The sequence below is a fragment of the Eumetopias jubatus genome, unplaced genomic scaffold, assembly GCF_037043125.1.
Source record: "Eumetopias jubatus isolate StellerSeaLion01/CBP00866 unplaced genomic scaffold, mEumJub1_p1.0 scaffold_91, whole genome shotgun sequence".
Taxonomy (NCBI): Eukaryota; Metazoa; Chordata; class Mammalia; order Carnivora; family Otariidae; genus Eumetopias; species Eumetopias jubatus.
The window spans coordinates 110,262-135,368 of NW_028274897.1; the positions used below are offsets into that span (position 1 = coordinate 110,262).

The 25,107-nt window shown below is 37.2% G+C and overlaps 1 protein-coding gene across 1 annotated transcript in view; it reads right to left on the bottom strand.

Annotated features, from left to right (window-relative positions):
• LOC114202186 (phospholipid-transporting ATPase ABCA3-like) overlaps positions 1-25,107 on the bottom strand; it is a 176,902-nt gene that overhangs the window by 78,281 nt on the left and 73,514 nt on the right. Inside the window, exons 17-21 of the mRNA XM_088020629.1 lie at positions 20,284-20,382; positions 19,228-19,384; positions 17,938-18,238; positions 4,678-4,931; positions 3,421-3,606 (exon numbers count right to left, since the gene is read on the bottom strand). Of these exons, the coding sequence (XP_087876755.1) occupies positions 3,421-3,606; positions 4,678-4,931; positions 17,938-18,238; positions 19,228-19,384; positions 20,284-20,382 (997 nt within the window). The remainder of the gene's footprint in view (positions 1-3,420; positions 3,607-4,677; positions 4,932-17,937; positions 18,239-19,227; positions 19,385-20,283; positions 20,383-25,107) is intronic.

Here is a 25,107-nt window from a genome sequence, read left to right on the forward strand (position 1 = left end):
GATGGAATGTTCTGAATATATCTGTGAAGTCCATCTGGTCCAGTGTGTCATTTAAAGTCTTTATTTCCTTGTTGATCTTCTCTTTAGATGATCTGTCCATTGCAGTGAGGGGGGTGTTAAAGTCCCCTACTGTTATTGTATTATTATCGTTGTGTTTCTTTGATTTTATTACTAATGGTTTATATAATTGGCTGCTCCCATGTTAGGGGCATAGATATTTACAATTTTTAGATCTACTTGTTTGGTTGACCATTTAATTATGATATAGTGTCCTTCTCATCTCTTATTACAGTCTTCGTTTTAAGATCTAATTTGTCTGATAGAAGGATTGCCATCCCAGCTTTCTTATGATGTCCATTAATATGATAAATGGTTTTCCATTCCCTCACTTTAAATCTGGAGGTGTCTTTGGGTCTAAAATGAGTCTCTTGCAGACAGCATATTGATGGGTCTTGCTTTTTTATCCAATCTGATACCCTGTGTCTTTTGATTAGGGGCAGAGCTCCCAGATATTGGATCAGGGAAGCCGGCTGCAACAAGTGAGCCCAGGAGTGGGCTCTCAGCTTGGGGTTGCCATAAACCATGATCTGTGGCACAGTTGGGCCCCTGCTCCAAGATGAGACTAATTGAGCTGCAGTAAGAATCTGGCCGAGTTCAGCCAAGAAACTTCAGAGGAGGCCCAGTGTTCTGGGCACTCCTCCTTTGCTTTTCAAATTAGTCTCATCCAGGTAGGCATATCTAAGTCAGGTTTTATCTATCCAGGCACTGTGAATTTCCACAAGGCCAGAGATTTGGAGGCCACCATTTTCATTCTCATCCTCTAAAGCTGTGCGGAAAGCCTTCAGAAAACAAAAGCCACATAGAGCAAACCGGAGTAGATTACTTAGCCTGGTCCCCTGGCAAGGGTGGTGCAATTCCGCCTGATGCAAAAACATTTGAGAATCAATGCAATAGGCCCCTCCCCGCAGAAGATCAGCAAACACATCCAGCCAAGACCAAGTTCACCCATCAAAGGGAACTGCAAAACTCCAGCAGTAGGGGAATACAGAACTCACAGAACTCATGTCTTTTTTCCCATGATTCTTTAGTCTTTCAACTTTTTTTCATTTTAGTTTTTTAAAAATTTTCTTCTTTCCTTTTTCAATCAACTTATTTTATCAACTCTTTTTAAAATCTTTTTTTAATTTTCATTTTTATAGTCACATTCTATCCCTTCATTATATTTAATGTTATTTTTGTATATACCTAAGTTTTTCTTTCTTTAAAATTTTGGGATACAATTTCTTCTACCAGACCAAAATACACCCAAAATCTAGTGTATGGCTCTGTTTTGTTCACCCACCTGATCATATTCTCTTTTTTTTGTTTTGTTTTGTTAAAGTCTTTTTTAATTTTCATCTTCACAGTTACATTCTATCCTTTCATTGCATTTAATTTTATTTTTGTACATATGTAAGTTTTTCTTTCTTTACAATTTTGAGATGTAGTTTCCTCTAACAAACTGACCAAAATACACTCAGGAGATAGTGTATTGCTCTATTCGCTCACCGTCTGATTATATTCTCTCTCTCTCACACCCTCCCCCCCCGGTTTCAGATCTCTTCTGATTTGTTTAGTGTATATTTCTTTGGGATTGTTGTTGCCATTTTAGTATTTTGCTCTCTCCTTCATCTATTACTATGGACAGAATGACAAGATGGAAAAACTCACCTCAAAAGAGAGAACGAGAGGCAATACTGACTGTCAGGGACCTAATCAGTATGGACATTAGTAAGATGTTGGAACTAGAGTTCAGAATAATGATTTATAAAGCTATTAGCTGGGTTTGAAAAAAATCATAGAAGACACTAAAGAATCCCTTTCTGGAGAAATAAAAGAACTAAAATCTAACCAAGTTGATTGTTGCTTTAAATCCTCCATCAGGCATGTTACTTATATCTGTTTCACTTAGATATCTGACTGTGATCTCTTATCTTGTTCTTTCATTTGGGATGAATTCCTCCATCTTGGCCTTTTGTCTAAGTCATTGCCTTTTTCTTTGTGTTAGAAAAGCCAGTTATGTATCCTGCTCCAGAGAGTAAATGGTTTTATGAAGAAGAAGTCATGTAGTGTCCAGAACCTGGTACTTCAATGTCTCTGGTGTGTGCTGTGTGTGTTCTGCTATTGTATTTTGCTGGCTCTATCCTTCAGGCCAGTTGTCTGCAGAAGCTCTCCTTGTCTGCAGTGGGTAGTATTTGGTCCTTGGCCAGAATGTGGATATTTTTAACTAGGTGTGCTTTAGTCTGCTTATTAAATGCAACCTGATATTACTTCCACTAGAACTGAAGCCCAGCAGAATTCTTTGGTTGGGAGATGTAGTGTGGTCAGGGGTTTTTGCTAGTCTTCTGGGCAAAGGGCCCACTGCCCTGGGACTGAGACATGCTTGACTGAGAAAGGCAGTCCCACCACAGCACAGGGGTGTGGGACTTATTGTAAGCAAGTTAGGCACCCTGTGTAGGTGCTGCACTGCTTCCTGAAGGTGGTTGTGTATTTTTGATGAGGGGCAGGGGGGTGAAATAATAGCAGCCAGCTCGTTTGTCTCCCAGAGAGGTGTCTCTGTGAATGCTGCCTTTCAGGGAAGCACTCTGAGAAGAACAAATAATCTGCTCCCTGTGTGTCCCAAGTGTTTTTCAGATCACGGTTTCCATGCTGTCTGCCTCTGGATTGTTTGCCCGTCTTCTTTCCAGGAGCAGCATAGTACCTCCACAGCTCTATCTTAGCCAAACCTGCTGACCTTTAAAACTCCAGGCTTTAGGCCCTAATGGTTGTAGGAACTCAAAAAATCATACCCTCTCATTTTCCCAGCAGTGGCTTTGGGGAAATGCTCCCCTTGTGCATTCCCTTATCCTCTACTCTCTCACCCTTCTCTGTGACCACAACTCCCTCCCCTCCACTGCATTAGTGGTCTGTTTCTGCCCTAAACCACTTCTCTCCCTTTAGTTGTGGAGTTTGTTCTGTCAGTCTTCAGGTTGATTTCTGGAGTATTTAGAATTATTTGGTAGTTATCTAGTTGTGTTCTTGGGAGGAGATGAGCCTAGCATCCTCCTACCCTGCCACCATCTTCTCTTAGGGTTGGTTTTTCTAAGGTCTCTCTCCTTGGCTTGCAAATGTCTACCTTTTGGCTGTGTCCTTGCATGGTCTTTACCATGTGTATGCATACTCCTTGTATCTTTTTGTACGTTCAAATATCCTCTTCTTAAAAGGCATACCAGTCAGAATGGATTCGGGCCTACCCTAACTACCTCATTTTAACTTAACCACCTCTTTCAAGGCCCTATTTCCAAGTACAGTTATATTTTGAGTTGCATAATAAGAAAATAGGAGTTTTCCAGGGGATACAGAAGGAAAATGAGCCCTCAACAAACTGTATCTAACACTTACGAGTAGTAAGCAGCAGGTAATGAAGAAGATGATGAAATCCCACAGTAGAGCAGAAAGCCAGTACACAGGGACAAAAACTCCACTCAGAAATTGGATGTGCTTTGCTTTAGTGACTCGTTCAGTCACCGTCAGGAGACAAAAGCCACTGATTAAAAAAGCCATGCCAAAATGTATATATAAGGCCACCTGGAATCCATCCGATAATCTACAGAAGAAGTAACAAAAGTAGATATATCAGGAAATCAATACAGCAGAAAACATAAATTTCTATCAATAGCTATTTTTAATCATGTAAATATAATCATATAGGATAGGAGAGATGCATTTAAAATATAAAATTTTAGGGGTACCTAGGTGGTTCAGTTGGGTTAAGCATCTGCTCAGGTCATGATCCTGGGGTCCTGGGATCTAGCCCTGAGGCAGGGAGTCTGCTTCTCCCTCTCCCCTGACCCTCCCCCTTGCTTCTGTTCTTGCTCTCTCTCTCTCTCAAATAAATCTTTAAAAAATGTCAAATTTTATAAAAAGTCAGGAAACGACAGATGTTGGCGAGGATGAGAACCCTCCTACACTGTTGGTGGGAATGTAAGCTGATGCAGCCACTCTGGAAAACAGTATGGAGGTTCCTCAAAAAGTTGAAAACAGAGGTACCTTATGATCCAGCAATTGCACTACTTGACATTTATCTCAAAGATACAAATGTAGTGATCCAAAGGGGCACATGCACCCCAATGTTTATAGCAGCAGTGTCCACAATAGCCAAACTATGGAAAGCTAGATATCCATCAACAGATGAATGGATAAAGAAGATGTGGTATATATATACAATGGAATATTATGTAGCCATCAAAAAAAGAAATCTTGCCATTTGCAACAACGTGGATGGAACTAGAGGGTATTATGCTAAGCGAAATAATTCAGCCAGAGAAAGACAAGTATCATATGATCTCACTGATATGAGGAGTTTGAGAAAGAAGACAGAGGATCATAGGGGAAGGGAGGGAAAAATGGAACAAGAAGAAACCAGAGAGGGAGAAAAATCATAAGAGACTCTTAAATTCAGGAAACAAACTGAGGGTTGCTGGAGGGGAGGGGGGCGGGAGGGATGGGGTGAGGATGGGATGGACATTGGGGACGGTAGGTACTATGGTGAGTGCTGTGAATTGTGTAAGACTGAATCACAGACCAGTACCCCTGAAACAAATAATACATATGTTAATTAAAAAATAAAAAAAATCAAATTTTAATTAAAAGAATAACATACGTTCCACTTTGTTTTTTATACTTAGAGTGTGGCTGAGGTTTATTGAAGACTGTTATGGAAGCATTAGAGCCAGCAATTGTCCTGAGAAGAATGTTGTCTAATATTGCCAGGGTCAGAGATGGTGAATGATAGGCTTGATCATTGAAAAGACCAGTAAGAATTATTCTATTTGTCTTCACCTCAATAGAAAAGGCAACAATGCATAAGTGAATACAATCTTCATTTTCCATTAAGTATTTCAGTAGGTCACCTAGGATGAGGAAATAGCTTTGGTCAGTTTATCCACAAAAGAAATCATCTACAACATATATTGGGAAAAGGAACAAATAATTTTACTTGGTTCTCATCCCTTTCAAGTTTCTTATAATGATTATTTCAAACATTTGTCATTCTCTTTAAGCACTCTATTCTATCATTCAATTCCAAGCTCTCTCACTTCAGAGTCTGTGACATAGATTCGTACTTCACTGAGAAAACAAAGGCAACATAGTATAGATTTTCTTATCTTTCTTTTGTTTTTAAAGATTTTAATTATTTATTTGAGAGAGAGAGAAAGAGATAGCAAGAGAAAGCATGAATGGGGAGGAGAGGGAGAAGCAGTCTCCTTGCCCAGGACCCTGGGATCATGACCTCAGCCAAAGGCAGATGCTTAACCGACTGAGCCACTGAGCTACCCCTAATCTATCTTAAAGAGATCCATAAATATTTCCACTTACATATTTTATTGCTTAAAGCAGAAAAAAACCTTCCTCTGTGAAAATAAAAAAAAACTGGATTAAATAAATAAGAAATCACCTCTTTGAAGGTATTAGATATCTAAAAAAGCAACCAACATTTGTGGGATAAGCCCCTAGAAGGATGGAAATGCACTGAATTGAACCAAACATTCCATACCCCTTTTCCCTTTAAGGCATTTTAGATTTATAAGTTATGGAATGCATTGGTAAATCCTCAAGCTTTCAGTGGGGCTCCTGAAGGGCTATACCCTAAGAGTAACAGGAAGGTATAGATCAGTTCTTATAAAAATTTCAACCCAGTCTTAAATCACTTAAATCCCTGATTGGATTTAGATCTTCTCTTAATCTCACTGCCTTTCAGAAATTAAATTAAGCCTCCTCTGGAGAAGATAATCTCAAGTAGAGTCTATGTAATTTTCATGCACAATATCTGGCATTCAATTAAAAAATTACTAGGTATACCAAAAAACAGAACAAAAAAAAGCACAGATAATAGAAATACATCCACATATAAACTAGACATTAGAGACAGAATATTTATGAGAGAACTGAAGTCCATAGGAAATATCAAATATTGATTTTAGAGTTAAAAAAATCAACTACAATTAATAAATAGTAGGTTGGACACAAATGAAGAGTAGACAGGAAACTGGAAGACAGGTTGATTAGAAAATACTCAAAGCACAGTGAGAAAGAGAATGGGAAACAAAAATAAAACATAAATTACCAATATTAGAAATGACATAGGGGAAATCACTACAGATCCTGTAGACATCAAAAGGGTAATAAAGGAATACTGTGAACAACTCTACACATATAATTTGACATTTTAGATGAAATAGAACCCTTCCTCAAAACACACAAACTACAACAGTTCTTCCAATATGATATAGGTAATTTGAATAATTATAATTTTTAAGGAAATTTAACTCATAAATTAAAAATTCCTCCCAAAAGAAATCTCTAGGTCTAGATGTTTTCACTTGATCTTAGCCAAAAGGCCAAGAAGCGATTGGGTCTAGATGTTTTCACTGGAAAATTCTACAAAATATTTAAGGAAGAGTCAACACTAATTATACACAATATCTTTCAGAAAATACAGGAGGAGGGAACATTTCTGAATTCATTTTATCAACTTAGTATTACCCTGATAGAAAAATCATAAAAGACAGTAACAAGAAAAAGGAAAATTACAGACCAATATCTTTCACAAATATAATGTAACACCCCTTCACAAAATACTAGCAAATAAAATTCATCAATATATAAAAAGAATTACAACTATGGTCAAATGGGGTCTATTCCAGGGATTCAAGGCTGGTTCAATATTTAAAACTCAACCAGTGTTATTCACCATATTTTAGGCTGAAGTAGAAAAACCATTAATAATCATATCAAATTATGCAGAAAAAATTTTGACAAAACTCAGTAATCATTCATGAGAAAACTGAAAAAAAGGTTATAGAGCTAAACTTCCTCACCTTTATATAGAACATCTAAAAAATCTCTACAGCTAAGATTATATTTTTGATGAAAGACTGCATACTTTCCTCCTAAAACTGGGAACAAGAATGCCCATTCTCACCACCCTGATTTAGCACTGTGCTAGAGGTTCTACCCAGTGCAGTAAAGCATAAATAGGGAATAATAGGCATACAGATAATAAAAGAAGAAATGAAACTGCTTTTATTTGCAGGTGACATGACTGTCTATGTAGAAAATCCAAAGGAATTCACAAAACTTTTTTTAAACTAATACATGAGTTCAAGGTTGCAAGTTACAAAATAAACATACAAAAATCAATTATTTTCTATGCACTAGAATAACCATATGGACACCAAAATTAAGACTACAATACCATTTACATTTACTCAAAAAAGAAATACTTAGGTGTAAATTTAACAAAACATGTACAGGACATGTGTGATGAAAAGTACTCAACACTGATGAAACAAAAAAGTTCTTAATAAGTGGAATTCTAAATAAATCAGTTGTGTTCATGGATCAGAATATATAACACAGTAAAGATGTCACTTCTCCCCAGATTGATATACAGATTTAATAAGATCTTATCAAAATTCCAACAAAAAGTTTTTGTATTTATAGACAAGCTTATTCTAAAATTTAAATGGAAAGCAAAGGAACTAAGCAACTTTAGAAAACAAGAAAAGAGTGGGAGGAATTGGTCTACCAGATTTCAAGCATGATATTGGTGATGGAACAGATACACAGATTAATGGAGTATAAAAAGGAATCCCAAAACTGACTCACACACACCCAGCTGATTTTTGATAAAGGAGCAAAAAACTTTTAATGGATATCATAATTTAACAAATGCTGCTGGAGCAATTGGACAGCCACAAGCACAAAATTTAACTTGACCCACAACTCACATTTATTATTAAGATTAATGCCATATGGATCATGAATTTAGATGTTAAGTACAAAGCTAAAACTTTTAGAAAACTATAAACATTTAAGATAAAATGTTCAGGATCTAGGGTTAGGTAATGAGTTTTAGACTTGACACCAAATACACAATCCATAAAAAAATGGATATATTGGACTTTATCCAAATAAAAAACTTTTATCCTACAAATCCCATTAAGACAATGAAAAGATAATAAACATTATGAGAGAAACTATATAAAGAACTCTCAAGACTCAAGAGTAAAAAAAAAAAAAACACCATCCACTTAGAAAATGACTGAAACAGAGGGGCGGAGCAAGATGGCGGAGGAGTAGGAGACCTAGATTTCGTCTGGTCTCAGGAATTCAGCTGAATAGGGATCAAACCATTCTGAACACCTACAAACTCAACAGGAGATCAAAGAGGAGAGTAGCAACAACTATCTGAACAGAGAAGCGACCACTTTCTGGAAGGTAGGACGTGCGGAGAAGTGAATCCGAGGCGATATTTGGGAGGACAGACGGCGGGGAAGGGGGCCTCTGCCAGCCACTTCTGGCAACTGATAGAGCCGCGGAGCACAAAATCGGACCTTTTAGAAGTCGGCTCCGCTGAGGGACGTCACTCCAGTGGCTAAGCGGGGGTGGAACCCTTGCGGGACAGTGGGGTCTCAGGACCCTTGGGGTCACAGAAAGACCGGGGGAGCCTGAGTGCACCAGAGCTCCCAGGTATCGGAGCGGGGAAGCCAGCTGTAGAGATGGAGCTGAGGCGCGGGCTCTCAGCTCGGGGTTGCCATAAACTGTGATCCGCGGCCCAGTCGGGCCACTGCTCCTGCAGCAGGGACCCAACAAGTGGCAGATCCGGGGAGACTCCCCTTCCTTCCCGGGGAGGAGCAACATGGGAACACACCGCAGGGATCTGCTGGGTTTGGAGACTCCACACAGGGTCGGGTGCCACAGATACAAACGCTCGGTCACAGCCTGGGTGAGCACGGAGTGCGGCCGGAGACCAGGGACAAGGGAGTGACTGCTTTTCTCTGGGGGCGCACTGAGGAGCGGGGCCCCGAGTTCTCAGCTCCTCTGGGTGGAGATTGGGAGGCCACCATTTTTGCCCTGGTACTCCAAGTCTGTACGGAGAGCTTGCAGGGAACAAAAGCTCCTGAGATCAAACCCGAGCAGCTTTGCTTAGCCCGGACCGACAAGGGCGGGGCAATTCAGCCTCGGCAAAGACATTTGGAAACCACAGCAACAGGCCCCTCCCCCAGAAGATCAGCACGAACAGCCAGCAAGCCAAGACCAAGTTTACCGATCAAGGAGAACTGGAGAACTCCAGCGCTAGGGGAATACTGCACATAGAATTCATGGCTTTTTTTTACCATGATTCATTATTTCATCAAAGTTAATTTTTGTTAACTGTTTTTTTTTCTTTTTCTTTTTCCCTTTTTCAACCAACATCTTATCAATCTCTTTTTAAAAAAAAAAACATTTTTTATTTTTTTTTTTCATTTTTAGAGTCATATTTTATCCCTTCATAGTAGTTACCCTTATTTTTGGCATATATATATAAGTTGTTCTCTCTTTAAAATTTTGAGATACAGTTTCTTCTAACAGATAAAAATATACCCTAAATCACTAGTGTATGGCTCTGTTCTAGTCTCCTGCCTGATCACATTCTCTCCCTTTTTCCTTTTTTTTTTTTAAATCTTCTTTCTTTTTTCAAACAACTTCTTATCTTATCAAGTCCTTTTATAAAATCTTTTATAATTTTCATCTTTACAGTCATCTTCTATGCCTTCATTGTATCAACCCTTATTTTGTACATATATGTCTTTCTTCCTTTAAAATTTTCGGAGGCACTTTTTTCTAACAGACCAAAATACGCCCAAAATCTAGTGTGTGGCACTGATCTATGCACTAGCCTGATCATATTTGATCACATTCTGCTTTTTTTGTATTGTTCTGTTTTTGTTTTTATCTTTTTTCTTTTTTTTTTCTTTTCTCTTTCTTTTTTCTTTCTTTCCCTCTCTTTTCTCCTGGTTTCAGGTCTTTTCGGATTTGTATACAGTATATTTGCTGGGGACGTTGTAAACCTGTTAGCATTTTGTTCTCTCATTCATCTATTCTCCTCTGGACAAAATGACAAGACGAAAAAAATCACCTCAGCAAAAAGAACAAGAGGTAGTACCGTCAGCCAGGGACCTACTCAATACGGACATTAGTACGATGTCGAACCTAGAGTTCAGAATCATGACTTTAAAGATACTAGCTGGGCTTGAAAAAAGCGTGGAAGTTATTAGAGAAACCCTTTCTGGAGAAATAAAAGAACTAAGATCTAACCAAGTCGAAATCAAAAAGGCTATTGATGAGGTGCAATCAAAAATGGGGGCACTAAATGCTAGGATAAATGAGGCAGAAGAGAGAATCAGTGATATAGAAGACCAAATGATGGAAAGTAAAGAGGCTGAGAAAAAGAGGGAGAAACAACTACAGGATCACGAGGGCAGAATTCGAGAGATAAGTGATTCGATAAGACGAAACAACATTAGAATAATTGGGATCCCAGAAGAAGAAGAAAGAGAGAGAGGGGCAGAAGGTATATTGGAGCAAATTATAGCAGAGAACTTCCTTAATGTGAGGAAGGAAACAGGCATCAAAATCCAGGAGGCACAGAGAACCCCTCTCAAAATCAATAAAAATAGGTCAACACCCCGACATCTAATAGTAAAACTTATGAGTCTCAGAGACAAAGAGAAAATCTTGAAAGCAGCTCGGGAGAAGAGATATGTAACCTACAATGGTAAAAATATTAGATCGGCAACAGACCTATCCACAGAGACCTGGCAGGCCAGAAAGGACTGGCAAGATATCTTCAGAGCACTAAACGAGAAAAATATGCAGCCAAGAATACTATATCCAGCTAGGATGTTATTGAAAATAGAAGGAGAGATAAAAAGCTTCCAGAACAAACAAAAACTAAAGGAATTTGCAAACACGAAACCAGCCCTCCAAGAAATATTGAAAGGGGCCCTCTAAGCAAAGAGAGAGCCTAAAAGCAGCAAAGATCAGAAAGGAACACAGACAACATACAGTAACAGTCACCTTACAGGCAATACAATGGCACTAAATTCATACCTTTCAATAGTTACCCTGAATGTAAATGGGCTCAGTGCCCCAATCAAAAGACACAGGCTATCAGATTGGATTAAAAAACAAGACCCATCCATATGCTGTCTGCAAGAGACTCATTTTAGACCCAAAGACACCCCCAGATTGAAAGTGAGGGGGTGGAAAACCATTTATCATGCTAATGGACACCAAAAGAAAGCTGGGGTGGCAATCCTTATATCAGACAAACTATATTTTAAAACAAAGACTGTAATAAGAGATGAGGAAGGACACTATATCCTACTTAAAGGGTCTATCCAACAAGAAGATCTAACGATTGTAAATATGCCCCAAACATGGGAACAGCCAATTATATAAGGCAATTAATAACAAAAGCAAAGAAACACATTGACAACAATGCAATAATAGTGGGGGACTTTAACACCCCCCTGACTGAAATGGACAGATCATCTAAGCAAAAGATCAACAAGGAAATAAAGACTTTCAATGACACACTGGACCAAATGGATTTCACAGACATATTCAGAACATTCCATCCCAAAGCAACGGAATACACATTCTTCTCTAGTGCCCATGGAACATTCTCCAGAATTGATCACATCCTAGGTCACAAATCAGGTCTCAACCGGTACCAAAAGATTGGGATCATTCCCTGCATATTTTCAGACCACAATGCTTTGAAACTAGAACTCAATCACAAGAGGAAAGTCGGAAAGAACTCAAATACATGGAGGCTAAAGAGCATCCTACTAAAGAATGAATGGGTCAACCAGGAAATTAAAGAAGAATTAAAAAAATTCATGGAAACCAATGAAAATGAAAACACAACTGTCCAAAATCTTTGGGATACAGCAAAGGCAGTCCTGAGAGGAAAGTATATAGCAAAGAAGCCTTTCTCAAGAAACAAGAAAGGTCTCAAATACACAATCTAACCCTACACCTAAAGGAGCTGGAGAAAGAACAGCAAAGAAAGCCTAAACCCAGCAGGAGAAGAGAAATCATAAAGATCAGAGCAGAAATCAATGAACTAGAAACCAAAAGAACAGTAGAACAGATCAACGAAACTAGGAGCTGGTTCTTTGAAAGAATTAACAAGATTGATAAACCCTTGGCCAGACTGATCAAAAAGAAAAGAGAAATGACCCAAATCAACAAAATCATGAATGAAAGAGGAGAGATCACAACCAACACCAAAGAAATACAAACAAGTATAAGAACATATTATGAGCAACTCTATGCCAGCAAATTAGATAACCTGGAAGAAATGGGTGCATTCCTAGAGATGTATCAACTACCAAAATTGAACCAGGAAGAACTAGAAAACCTGAACAGACCTATAACCACTAATGAAATTGAAGCAGTCATCAAAAATCTCCCAACAAACGAAAGCCCAGGGCCAGATGGCTTCCCAGGGGAATTCTATCAGACATTTAAAGAAGAATTAATACCTATTCGCCTGAAACTGTTCCAAAAAATAGAAATGGAAGGAATACTTCCAAATTCATTTTATGAGGCCACCATGACCTTGATCCCAAAACCAGACAAAGACCCCATCCAAAAGGAGAATTACAGACCAATATCCTTGATGAACATGGATGCAAAAATTCTCACCAAAATACTAGCCAATAGGATCCAACAGTACATTAAAAGGATTATTCACCACGACCAAGTGGGATTTATCCCTGGGCTGCAAGGCTGGTTCAACATCCGCAAATCAATCAACGTGATACAATACATTAACAAAAGAAAGAACAAGAATCATATGATCCTCTCAATAGATGCAGAAAAAGCATTTGACAAAGTACAGCATCCTTTCTTGATCAAAACTCTTCAGAGTATAGGGATAGAGGGTACATACCTCAATATCATAAAAGCCATCTACGAAAAACCTACAGCGAAAATCATTCTCAATGGGGAAAAGCTGAGAACTTTTCCCCTAAGGTCAGGAACGCGGCAGGGATGTCCACTCTCACCACTGCTATTCAACATAGTATTAGAAGTCCTAGCCACAGCAATCAGACAACAAAAAGAAATCAAAGGCATCCAAATCGGCAAAGAGGAAGTCAAACTCTCACTCTGCAGATGATATGATACTGTATGTGGAAAACCCAAAAGACTCCACCCCAAAACTGCTAGAACTCATACAGGAATTCAGTCAAGTAGCAGGCTATAAAATCAATGCACAGAAATCAGTGGCATTCCTATACACCAACAGCAAGACAGAAGAGAGACAAATCAAGGAGTCGATCCCATTTACAATTGCACCCAAAACCATTAGATACCTAGGAATAAATCTAACCAAAGAGGCAAAGGATCTGTACTCAGAAAACTATGAAATACTCAGGAAAGAAATGGAAGAAGACACAAAGAAATGGAAAAACGTTCCATGCTCATGGATTGGAAGAACCAACATTGTGAAGATGTCAATGCTACCTAGAGCAATCTACACATTCAATGCAATCCCCATCAAAATACCATCCACTTTTTTCAAAGAAATGGAACAAATAATCCTAAAATTTGTATGGAACCAGAAGAGACCCCGAATAGCCAGAGGAATACTGAAAAAGAAAAGCAAAGCTGGCGGCATCACAATTCCGGACTTCCAGCTCTATTACAAAGCTGTCATCATGAAGACAGTATGGTACTGGCACAAAAACAGACACATAGATCAATGGAACAGAATCGAGAGCCCAGAAATGGACCCTCAACTCTATGGTCAACTTATCTTTGACAAAGCAGGAAAGAATGTCCAGTGGAAAAAAGACAGTCTCTTCAACAAATGGTGTTGGGAAAATTGGACAGCCACATGCAGAAGAATGAAACTGGACCATTTCCTTACACCACACACAAAAATAGACTCCAAATGGTTGAAAGACCTAAACGTGAGACAGGAGTCCATCCAAATCCTAAAGGAGAACACAGGTAGCAACGTCTTCGACCTCAGCCGCAGCAACTTCTTCCTAGAAACATCACCAAAGGCACAGGAAGCCAGGGCAAAAATGAAGTATTGGGGTTTCATCAAGATAAAAAGCTTTTGCACAGCCAAAGAAACAGTCCACAAAACCAAAAGACAACCGACAGAATGGGAGAAAATATTTGCAAATGACATATCAGATAAAGGGCTAGTATCCAAAATCTATAAAGAACTTATCCAACTCAACACCCAAAGAACAAATAATCCAATCAAGAAATGGGCAGAAGACATGAACAGACATTTTTCCAAAGAAGACATCCAAATGGCCAACAGACACAGGAAAAAGTGCTCAACATCGCTCGGCATCAGGGAAATCGAAATCAAAACCTCAATGAGATACCACCTCACACCCGTCAGAATGGTAAAATTAACAAGTCAGGGAACGACAGATGTTGGCGGGGATGTGGAGAAAGGGGAACCCTCCTACACTGTTGGTGGGAATGCAAGCTGGTGTAACCCCTCTGGAAAACAGTATGGAGGTTCCTCAAACAGTTGAAATTAGAGCTACCATTCGATCCAGCAATTGCACTTCTGGGTATTTACCCCAAAGATACAAATGTAGGGACCCGAAGGGGTACGTGCACCCCAATGTTTATAGCAGCAATGTCCACAATAGCCAAACTGTGGAAAGAGCCAAGATGTCCATCGACAGATGAATGGATAAAGAAGAAGTGGTATATATACACAATGGAATATTATGCAGCCATCAAAAGGAATGAGATCTTGCCATTTGCAACGACGTGGATGGAACTGGAGGGTGTTATGCTGAGTGAAATAAGTCAGAGAAAGACATGTATCATATGACCTCACTGATATGAGGAATTCTTAATCTCAGGAACAAACTGAGCGTTGCTGGAGTGGTCGGGGGTGGGAGGGATGGGGTGGCTGGGTGATGGACATTGGGGAAGATATGTGCTACGGTGAGCGCTGTGAATTGTGTAAGACTGTTGAATCACAGATCTGTACTTCTGAAAGAAATAACGCAACATATTTTAAGAAAAAAGAAAAAGAAGAAGCTAACAGGAGAGGAAGAATGAAGGGGAGTAAGTCAGAGGGGGAGACGAACCATGAGAGATGATGGACTCTGAAGAACAAACTGAGGTTTCTGGAGGGGAGGAGGGTGGGGGGATGGGTTAGCTTGGTGTTGGGTATTGAGGAGGGCACATTCTGCATGGAGCACTGGGTGTTATGAACAAAGAATGAATCATGGAACAGTACACCAAAACAAATTATGTAATATATGGTGATTAACATAACAATAAAAAATAAAAAAAATGACTGAAACACATGAATACACATTTCAGTGAAGATAATACACAGATGTCAATAAGCACAAAAAAGGATGTCAAAGGCAAATGAAAACAACAATGAAATATCACTACATACCTATCAGAATGAAAAATAAACATAAAAATAGTGACAACACAAATGCTGGGGAAGATGCTGAGGAACTGGATCACTCATTCGTTGTTGGTGGGAATGTAAAAGGGTACAGTCACTCTGTTTTATAATTTCTTTAAAAAATCAAACATGCAACTACCATACGGGTCAACAGTTAAAATTACAATCCCAGGCATTTATCCCATAGAACTGAAGATATAGATTCACACAAAAACCTGTACATGAAATTTCATAACAGCTTTATTCATAAAGACAAAACCTGGGAGAGGGGGGAAATGAGGTATCCTTTGATGGTGAATGGTTAAACAAACTGTGGTACAACCCCATGATGGAATGGCTCATAGCATATGATGGAATGAATGATAGAACACCAGAGAATTATGTTGAGTGAAATGCCAATCCCAGAAGTGTACATATATGATTATTCCATTTTTTTGTCATTCCAAAATGATTAAACTATACAAATGGAGAACAGATTAGTGATTGCCGGAGTAGAGAGGGAATGAAGAGAGCAACAGTAGTGATCCTTGTGGTTAAGCAAATGTTCTGTATTAATGTCAAAATCCTGGTGGGGATATTGTAGTATAGTTTTGCAAGATGTTACCATTGGTACACAAGATCTCTCAGTATTATTTTTCACAACAGTAAATTGACAATTATCTCACAAAATAAAAAGCTAAAGTATCAAATTCAGTGTTAATGGTTCTTCTCTCCTCCACTTCTAAAGAGAAAACAAAATCTACTTTAGTGCTCTTCAGATATCTTTCAAATCTATCTTTCTTTCCTTCTTTCACAGCCTTAATCTCTCTTGCCTCGATTATCACAATTACATCCCAGCTGACTTCATTGACATTGGATCTGTCCCCTTTTGAATCATTTCCTCACATTTAATTCAATTTGATAAGACTATTTCAATTTTACACTCATTGTGTGCCAGGAATTGGGTTAGGTTCTAGAGATATAAAAGAAGTTGTGGCCTCTCCATAATTAGTTTGAGAGAAGCATGAAAAATGTTCTACTGTAATTCAGTGAGATAAATTCCAAAAAAGAGGCATTCATCTAAATTGTGGATGGAGAGGAAATGTAAACTTTTGTTTGGGAGGGCAGGTGACATTTTTCAGTTATTATAAGCTCATATCCTTTCTAAAGCACATACCCACTTATTTTATGGCTCTGCTTAAAAAGTTAGCAGTGATTTCCCCAGTGTTAATGCATGTATTATTTGAGAAGAAAGCTACAGATGAGAAATTATCTAGAAATCTATTTCCTCATTAATAAACATTCTTTTTTAAAGATTTATTTGAGAGAGAGAGTGTGTGTGTGCATGAGTGAGAGGGGCAGAGGGAGAGGGAAAGAGCTCAAGCAGACTCCACACTGAGTATGGAACCCCACACAACCGTGAGATCACAATCTGAGCCAAAACCAAGTGTGGATGCTCAACCCACTGTGCCACACCGGTGCCCCCCAAAACATTTTCTTGTAGTTTAGGGAAAAGAGAGAGCAAGTTACAAAGGATTTCTTGCTCTATCTTTATACTAAAAAATTCAGTTAGAAAAGGCATGCAGGTTGGAAGAGAAACCATATAGAATTAGTAGAATTCACTTATACAAGGTTCTGTGAGAATGAGAGCACAACTTAGAAAAGTACATGTAAGTTTCTTAAAACAAAGTGGGACTGGTTAAGCCAAAATATTATCTCTCTATGCCTAGATAATTTCTAGCTAATGAATAAAACAATAACAATTGAAACTGGATATCAGTGGGGCTACTGTATTATTCTATTGTATTTAGTCTCATTATCAATATAACAAGTATATTCAGTTAATCATTTTACTTTTTTAACATAAGCAGTATACTGTAATTTTTAAAAAGATAATTATTTTATCCTTCACCCTCTGTCCTCATGTGTGACCTTGGTTAACAAATGCTTACTTACTACTTATAGCGGAGGAATAATAGGCACAATTATTTGTAGTCAGCCAATCTATTACTTGTAGGTTGTAGAATCCGTATTATAAGGAACAATCATCTCCGAAATGTATTTTCACAACAGAACCTCAATGAGAGAAATAAAAGAACCACACAGGTTTGCCAATACTGCAGGCTGTTTGCTAACTCAGAAGAACACTGTTCATCAGGTGGCAGTTAAAAAAAAATATAGTATCTGGGAGGAACTGATGACTTGAAAGAGAATAAACTTTATGATCAGAGAAGTAATGTCATGTAGTGAGTGGTTTGCAGACATCAGGTAGGACAGGTTAAATTCACGTCTCTGTATTTTTACTACATGTCTGATTTGGTGCAAATTACTGGACTTCCTTAAATGTCAGTGCTCCTCATTTAACTGATATCAGTAATAAAAATATCTACTAAATCGGGGTGATTGCTCATTTTAAATGATACACAGGTAAGATACTTAGCTGTGTTCTTGCCAAAAATAAGTGCTCAGCAAATGCAAATTTTTATTATTACTATCTTAAAAATAAATGTATTCAGAGGAGCTAGCACATTAAGTCTTTAGTTATACTGTAGCCAAATATATAGTTGACCTTCTTTGCAAATCACACAACCAGATCTTCATCTAAGAGCAGTCTTTTTTACCTAGAGTCTTACCTTGCACTTCCTTAAGTGTGTGTTTGTGAGACTCTAGCATACTCCTAAGATGTTTTAGGAAAATCAGGGTCAAATTAGAATTCCCAGAAATAGATAAAGGCACAATTGTTCGACCATATTGATCCAAATCCATTTGTCTGGCCTTTTCATCTTTAGTATGTAAAAACTTATTAGCCTCTGAGAGAAAAGTAAAGGAAACTAGAAGTGCCAGTATCTGTAGCAAAATCAGTTTCCAATTCCGCCAACTGAACATCGCCCTCTTTATGAACAAGGCACAGAACTGCTGATGATAGAGGGAATACTAAAGAAGGAAAAAAGAAACATAATATTACAATATTCATGGACCCAAACAGATCATTCCTGATGAAATTCATTAAGATGAATGAACACTCTGGAATTTTAGGGTAGAAGACACATAAAATTTATCTAAATAAATACTGAGAATAGAATTGAAGCACAGTATGATACTACATAAGAGAATAATCAGTCTTTTCTTCATAAGGCAGGAGTCAACAAATTATGATCTGTGTTGTAAATCAAGTTTTCCTGGAACACAGCTACATCCGTTCATTTCTGTGTTGTCTATGGTTGTGTTTGTGCTACAAGGACAGGATGGGACGACTGCAAGAGAGACCATGTGGCCAACCCCGCCTTACATATCGATTATTTCCTTGTGTAAGTTTGCTGACCTCTATTGTAAGGTGTTAAATACAGTGTTTAAGGTCTGAATTTTCATATAACACACTTGAAATCTCAACAGGATGATTTTCCCCAGAGTCTTTTAACAGTCAAGAAAACCAGGCTTCTTTATAGGAGGAAGAGATAATTAGAAGGAGAAGGAAAGAAATGCTGGGCAACTCACAAGGACTTCCCATACTGAGAACTGCACCGATTAGGGAAACATCCCTTATGCATTATCAATTCCCATTGCAAAAACTTACAATATTGGGCATGTTTGATTACTAAAAATCATGCTCTTTCCAGTGTACTCCAGCTTCAGTGAACTACCAAATTTCTGGGTTAGCAATTTGAAAAAAAAAAAAAAGAATTCTAAGACATAAAAAAGAACTGAGGAATAGCAATGGTGTGAGTGAGAGCTGTGATTTTTACCTAGACCTTTTTGCTTCTGCATTAGGAAATTAATTAGATTGTGGTACAGACTGCTCCCTGTCTGGTAGGATGCAGTGGTTAAGAACTCCACACTACCTTCATTCAAATAGGAAACAAAAATGTACCTCTTGTACCCTAATCAAATAAATATACATCAGGTTTCTTAGCAAAGGTGCTTACCCCAGTATTAAACATAATAGCAGGGCTTTCATTCATGGTAGAACAATTGCTTGACATATTCCTATTCTGGTTCTTAACTGATACTTCATTCATCACAGCGGGAGGTGGAGTTTGGATAGCTTGGATATCTGTTTGTGAATCTTCCAGATTACTGACTCTACATAAAAAAAAAAAAAGTAACAAAGCATTCAACTCTACCCCATATCTTGTTTGGAGAATGTGAGTTACAACATTCAACTCAGAAGGCTCCTGGGTGGGGCGCCTGGGTGGCTCAGTCTGTAAGCATCTGCTTTGGCTCAGGTCATGATCCCAGAGTCCTGGGATCGAGTCCCGCATCGGGCTCCCCGCTCTGCGGGAAGCCAGCCTCTCCCTCTCCCCCTGCTTATGTTCCCTCTCTCGCTGTGTTTCTCTCTTTCAAATAAACAAATAAAATCTTTAAAAAATTTTAAATTAAAAAAAAAAAAGAAGTCTCCTGGGTTTGCTTACTGACTTGGCAGGGGCATTATATGGAAGCAACAGGGTAAACTCTGGTAGAAGAGTAGTTCCCAAACCCCAGTCACAGGACTGCTGGCAGACCATAGTAAGGCTAGGAAAATTAGGGCAAGGTATTGAGTGTTGCATTAAATTGAACCCATTCAAGTTAAAAATTAACATCTAATTCATACTTTGGATGAATCAAAATATCTGCTCTTTTTAAAAATGATAGTGGTGTGAGGGGAGGGGGTGGGGGGATGGGTTAGCCCGGTGATGGGTATTAAGGAGGGCAGTATTGAATGGAGCACTGGGTGTTATATGCAAACAATGAATCATGGAACACTACATCAAAAACTAATCGATGTGATGTATGCTGATTAACGTAACATAATAAAAAAATTGATAGTGGTGTTTTTGGGGGGTTATTACCGTAAAAAAAAATCATGTCTGTTCTCTCCTCTCCTCATCTCTTTACTTTCTAATGTGTGACTCTGAGTTTGGTGAGTTTACAAAAGGGACCAAGATGTGGTTCTTCCTCCCCGATGGTTTTTGTTTTTATTTTCCTTATGCATCCTCGCTCACCTAAAAAAGACTTCTTCCATGGTAGTAATAGAGGCACCGAAGCTAGCAATCCCTAACTCGTATCGTCTCTTTTCCAGAGCAGTAAATAGAGCTTCAAAGCTAGGATATGAATTAGGAAAAAAATAGGAAGGGGAAGGAAAAGGGGGAAGGGAAGGGAGGAATAAAAGTTAGTACCAAATCAGAAGATTTTCATATTTATATATTTTTATTCTGAACTGATTTCCCTTCAGCAGTGGGGAAAATGTAGCTCATTCTTCACTTCAGTACTTATAATAGAAACTAGTAAACTGCTCTAGCACATTGTTTCCCACTCTACTTAATTCTTGAAAACACATAATTTTGGTCTTCTAATAAACTACCATGAGACTCTATAAATGCTAGTAACTCTAGCTAGTTCACATGAATTAACTTATCACACACATATAAATGCTATGGTTCTTATTATTCAGTAAGTTTTTTAAAAAAATTATTCAAATTAACAGGAGAAAAAAGCCACTCACATAGATAATGGAGTAGGTGCAATAGAAATAGGAGACATGGACAGAACCAAGTGATTCAATAGTCAAGAAAAGCCATGGAATTTGAGCCAGATGCAATGTAGAGACATCAAGACTTTCAAAGAATAGTTTTCCTGCGAAGATTTTATAGTACTTCACATTTATAAGATGATCTTTTCCAAAAACCTCTAGGTCTCAAAACCATCAAATGTATTTTCAATGAGGAGCATTATATGCATACTGTCAGTGTTGGAGGAACTCAAAATTCCCTCTTTTGGAAGATCTATCAAAATTTCCTCCATATTCAAACTTAAATTATTTTCCATTTAATTCTATTTAGTTTTGCACATTGGTTCTAAATTTACACCATTAATTATATAGAACAGGTCTAATCTACCCACATGACAGCCCTTCACATGTTTTAAGTCCATTTCCTCTGGTGCTTCTTCATTCCCAATGCTTGGCTTTTCAACCAGGATTCACATTTTCTTCTTTTTCTTTGATTTTAGGTAAGAAATTAATGTGTGCATCATATAAAATTTAGAAAGGAATGTACAAAAATATAAATATCACAATATCATGCCCCATAGATATCCACTGTTAATACACTAATATTTTGGCATATTATTTATTTTTGTTTCCTTTGGCTTTATACCATATATGACAAAATTAAACTGTATGAGGCTTTAAAATGTACAAATAGAGCACTAAGTAGAGATAAATATTCCTTAACAGCTTAATGAATACATTCTGGTATGATATTATGAAAGAATAAGATCTAAGTAAAGTGTAGATTTCTCCTTGGTTATCTTAAAAATGGGAAGTCTTAAAAGTCCTACCATAAACAGTTGACCAAAAATGCAGGTAAGTAAACAAAACAGGATTCAGAACATTATTATGATAGGATTTCATTTCTGTTAAATCATAAAACTAATTATTATTGTATCCATATCAATGTATGTATGTGATGTACAACATATTATACTCATGTCAGTATAGGCATTTAATGATCCTGAGAAATATACACAGAAAATTTCCCAGTGATTATTCCCATAGGAAGTGATTATGGGAGACTTTCACTTTCTAATTCATATACTCCAGAACTAAATAGGTTTCTTGATTTGGTCATAATGCAATCACATGTTGATTAGCACACCCTAGGCTCCTTAGTGATATTCAGTAAAGAAAAAAGATAGTAATAGATAAATAAATTAAAAAATTCTATGAGCCAATCATTACGCAAAAAACATATTTTTCTAATATGTTTTTTATATATAATATAAAAATATATATTTAACAAATATAAATATTGTATACATTATATATATTATACTTGAGAGGAACACAAAAAATATTAAAAAGAAAAAATTTGACCACCTTGAGTATAGCTGTTTTTCCCATTATGTTTTATTTGTTTTATATATATAATACATATATATTTAATATATAGATGTTATAAAGACAATATATTGTCTACTTAAGATGAGAATACAGAAAAATATAAAAACAAAAAAAATGTGACCACCTAAAGTATACCACTGTTAACATTTGATGTACTTACTTCTATCCATTACAAAGTTTTTTCCATTACATATATTTTTAAATATTTATTTTTTTTTACTGAGGCATAACAAAGTATACTACTTGTAAATGAATTTTCACATAAGTACATATAGTACATACATGGATAACCATCCAGATAAGATAGAGAACATTTCCAGAATCCCACAGGGAGATTCTAACAGGTCCTTTCTTAGTCCCTGACTTCTTTCCCAGTGTCCATACACGCACATGCGTGCGTGCATACACACACCACGCACACGCACACACACACACACACACACACACACACACACACACCCCTACCTATGCATCTTATGGTAATTTTTATTATTTTTAAAAAAGATTTTAAGTAATCTCTATACCTAATGTGGGGCTCAAACTCACAACCCCGAGATCAAGAGTCCCATGCTCTACTGACTGAGCCAGCCAGACACCCCTGTTATAGAGGTAATTTTAATTTTAGAATTACATAAAGATTTTTTCTTTTCTTGAACTTCATATAAATGGAATCCTACAGCTTGTACTTTTTTTATCCAATGTTTCAATGTTTGTGAGATTCATTCATGCCATATATACCATTAGTTTATTCTTTTTTATTGCTATATTCTTCCATTTTCCTGTTGATGGACATTTTGGTGGCTTTGGTTTGGAGCTATTACGAATAGTGTCTACAAATATAAACACTCTCTTACATCTGTTCTGATGGACATTTGTCTTTAAGGTATATACTAGGAATAATTGCAGGGTCATAGGATAAGCACATATTTAGCTTAGTAAAAATGGCCACTCATTTTCCAAAGCAGTTTTACCATTTTATACTTCTGTTAGCAAAGAGATCCATTTATCATATTCATATGCTATAGTCTGTCTTTTTAATTTTAGCCATTCTTGTGGGTGTGTAGTGGTAATGTACTGGTTGGTCTCTTTATTTTTTGCAGGTTTCCTCATAGTTCTGGGAAGAATTCTTTTTTTTCTATTCATCAGATTCCTTTACTTATTCATATTTTTTAATGTTTTACTAAACTTTATTTTGTGAGGTAGGGCTGATAGGTTTGCAGCAAGACCTTCCTAAAGCAAGGTGACTGATTTTTTTTTAGTTAAGTTTTAAAATCTGGAAGAAGAAAAACAAGAGAATCTTAAAAATTCTGTAGGTTTTTTTTTTTTTACAAAACATTGGTACTCAAAGAAATACATCTCTTTGAATTTTGAGCTAAGTGAGAGTTTGGGGAAAAGAATACTTCCATAGGCCCATTCTCTGGTGTTGACATGACATGCAGAAACATTGAGTGAACTCCATCTCTGAAGATCACAAAGTACCTGGCCTCTTAATTCTGGGAAGAATTCTTGACATGGTGTTCTCTTTCAGTAGTTCTCTTTTCTGCCATAAGTATTGGTCAGATCTTTATTAATCAATCAGGATTTCACATCATTTTATCTCATTTTCTCTCCTCCAAACTGTTCTAGATTCACAGTGTCCTCTTTAATTTGATTGAGACTATAAAGCAGAGAATTTCTGAAGTTTCCCATTTTTGGAAATTATTTTCAAAGTAGGCATTTCTTATGATTTCTTAAATTGGTGCTTTTATTTCAAAATTCAGTATCCTTTCTACAGCCCATTCTTTTTCCCTTTCATTCTTATGAAATGATTGATATTTATCCAGGACTGACTTATAATCATATAAAACATGTGGAGGAAATTCTGTCCAAGACTAAGATGAGTTTTTGCATGATTTAGTTGTTTCTTAGTTATCATTCTAGGTTTTGGTGTGTGTGTATGTGTTTTGCTTTGAATCAACCATGGGATCATTGGTGTCAATTTTTGAAGTTTAAAATTAGAATGAGATTGGCACATCTCCAGTTTTCTAACACTGTGGGTGTTGATGGGAGAACATAAGCCTTTGTAGATAAACTGGCTTGCGTTTTAATCCAACTGTATCACCATTACTATTTGATTTAATCTCTCTTGATTTACTATTGATTTAATCTTACTATTTGGTATAATCTTTCTCAACTTAAGAGTCATTTTGTAAAAAGAGTCACTTGGAAAGAGGTAAAATTAAGTACACTTTATTTTCTTTCCTTATTTGTTGCAAAGTTATTTCACTTGAACTAACATTTATTCCTCTGCAATCACTTCATAGTGATGTGAGTGTCTCATAGGCACTTCATTACAGCTTGGAGACTTGAACTTATTTATAGCTCTGAGAAATACACTGAAAATTTTTACCTTTTTGTTTGTTCTTGTATTTTAAACTAAAAGATCATTCTCTTTGATTGAAAGATGGAATCAAAACAGGATTTGAAAAATTTCCTTTCCTTGATGCCAGCACCGAAGCTTCTTTTCCTTGACATTCTTGGTGACAATATTTTAGTCTTTTCTTTTTCTCATTTCCAGATCCCAACCTCAAAATCTCATGCCTTTAAGACAAGTCAAGGCCAGACTAGAGGAAGGTTATCAGGATACTTCCAGAGAGGCCTTGCATAACAATTATCTGGATCTATCATGTACACATTTAATTTCCCTTCTTTTTCTTCCTGGCTAATCTGCTGGACCTTATCTCAAATATTAGCTCTCCTTCTCTACAAAATAGGTTCTTGTAACCCTCATACATCTTTCCAACTTTGCTGCTTAGGAGCTAAACCTGCTCAAGACACCCCAAATTAATATTAAATGAACTACTTTTTAAACTTCCTTAGAACAACAGATTGGGGTGATAAAATTCCTGATGATATTCTGTATCAGCTCTATTATTTATCCTTGTTT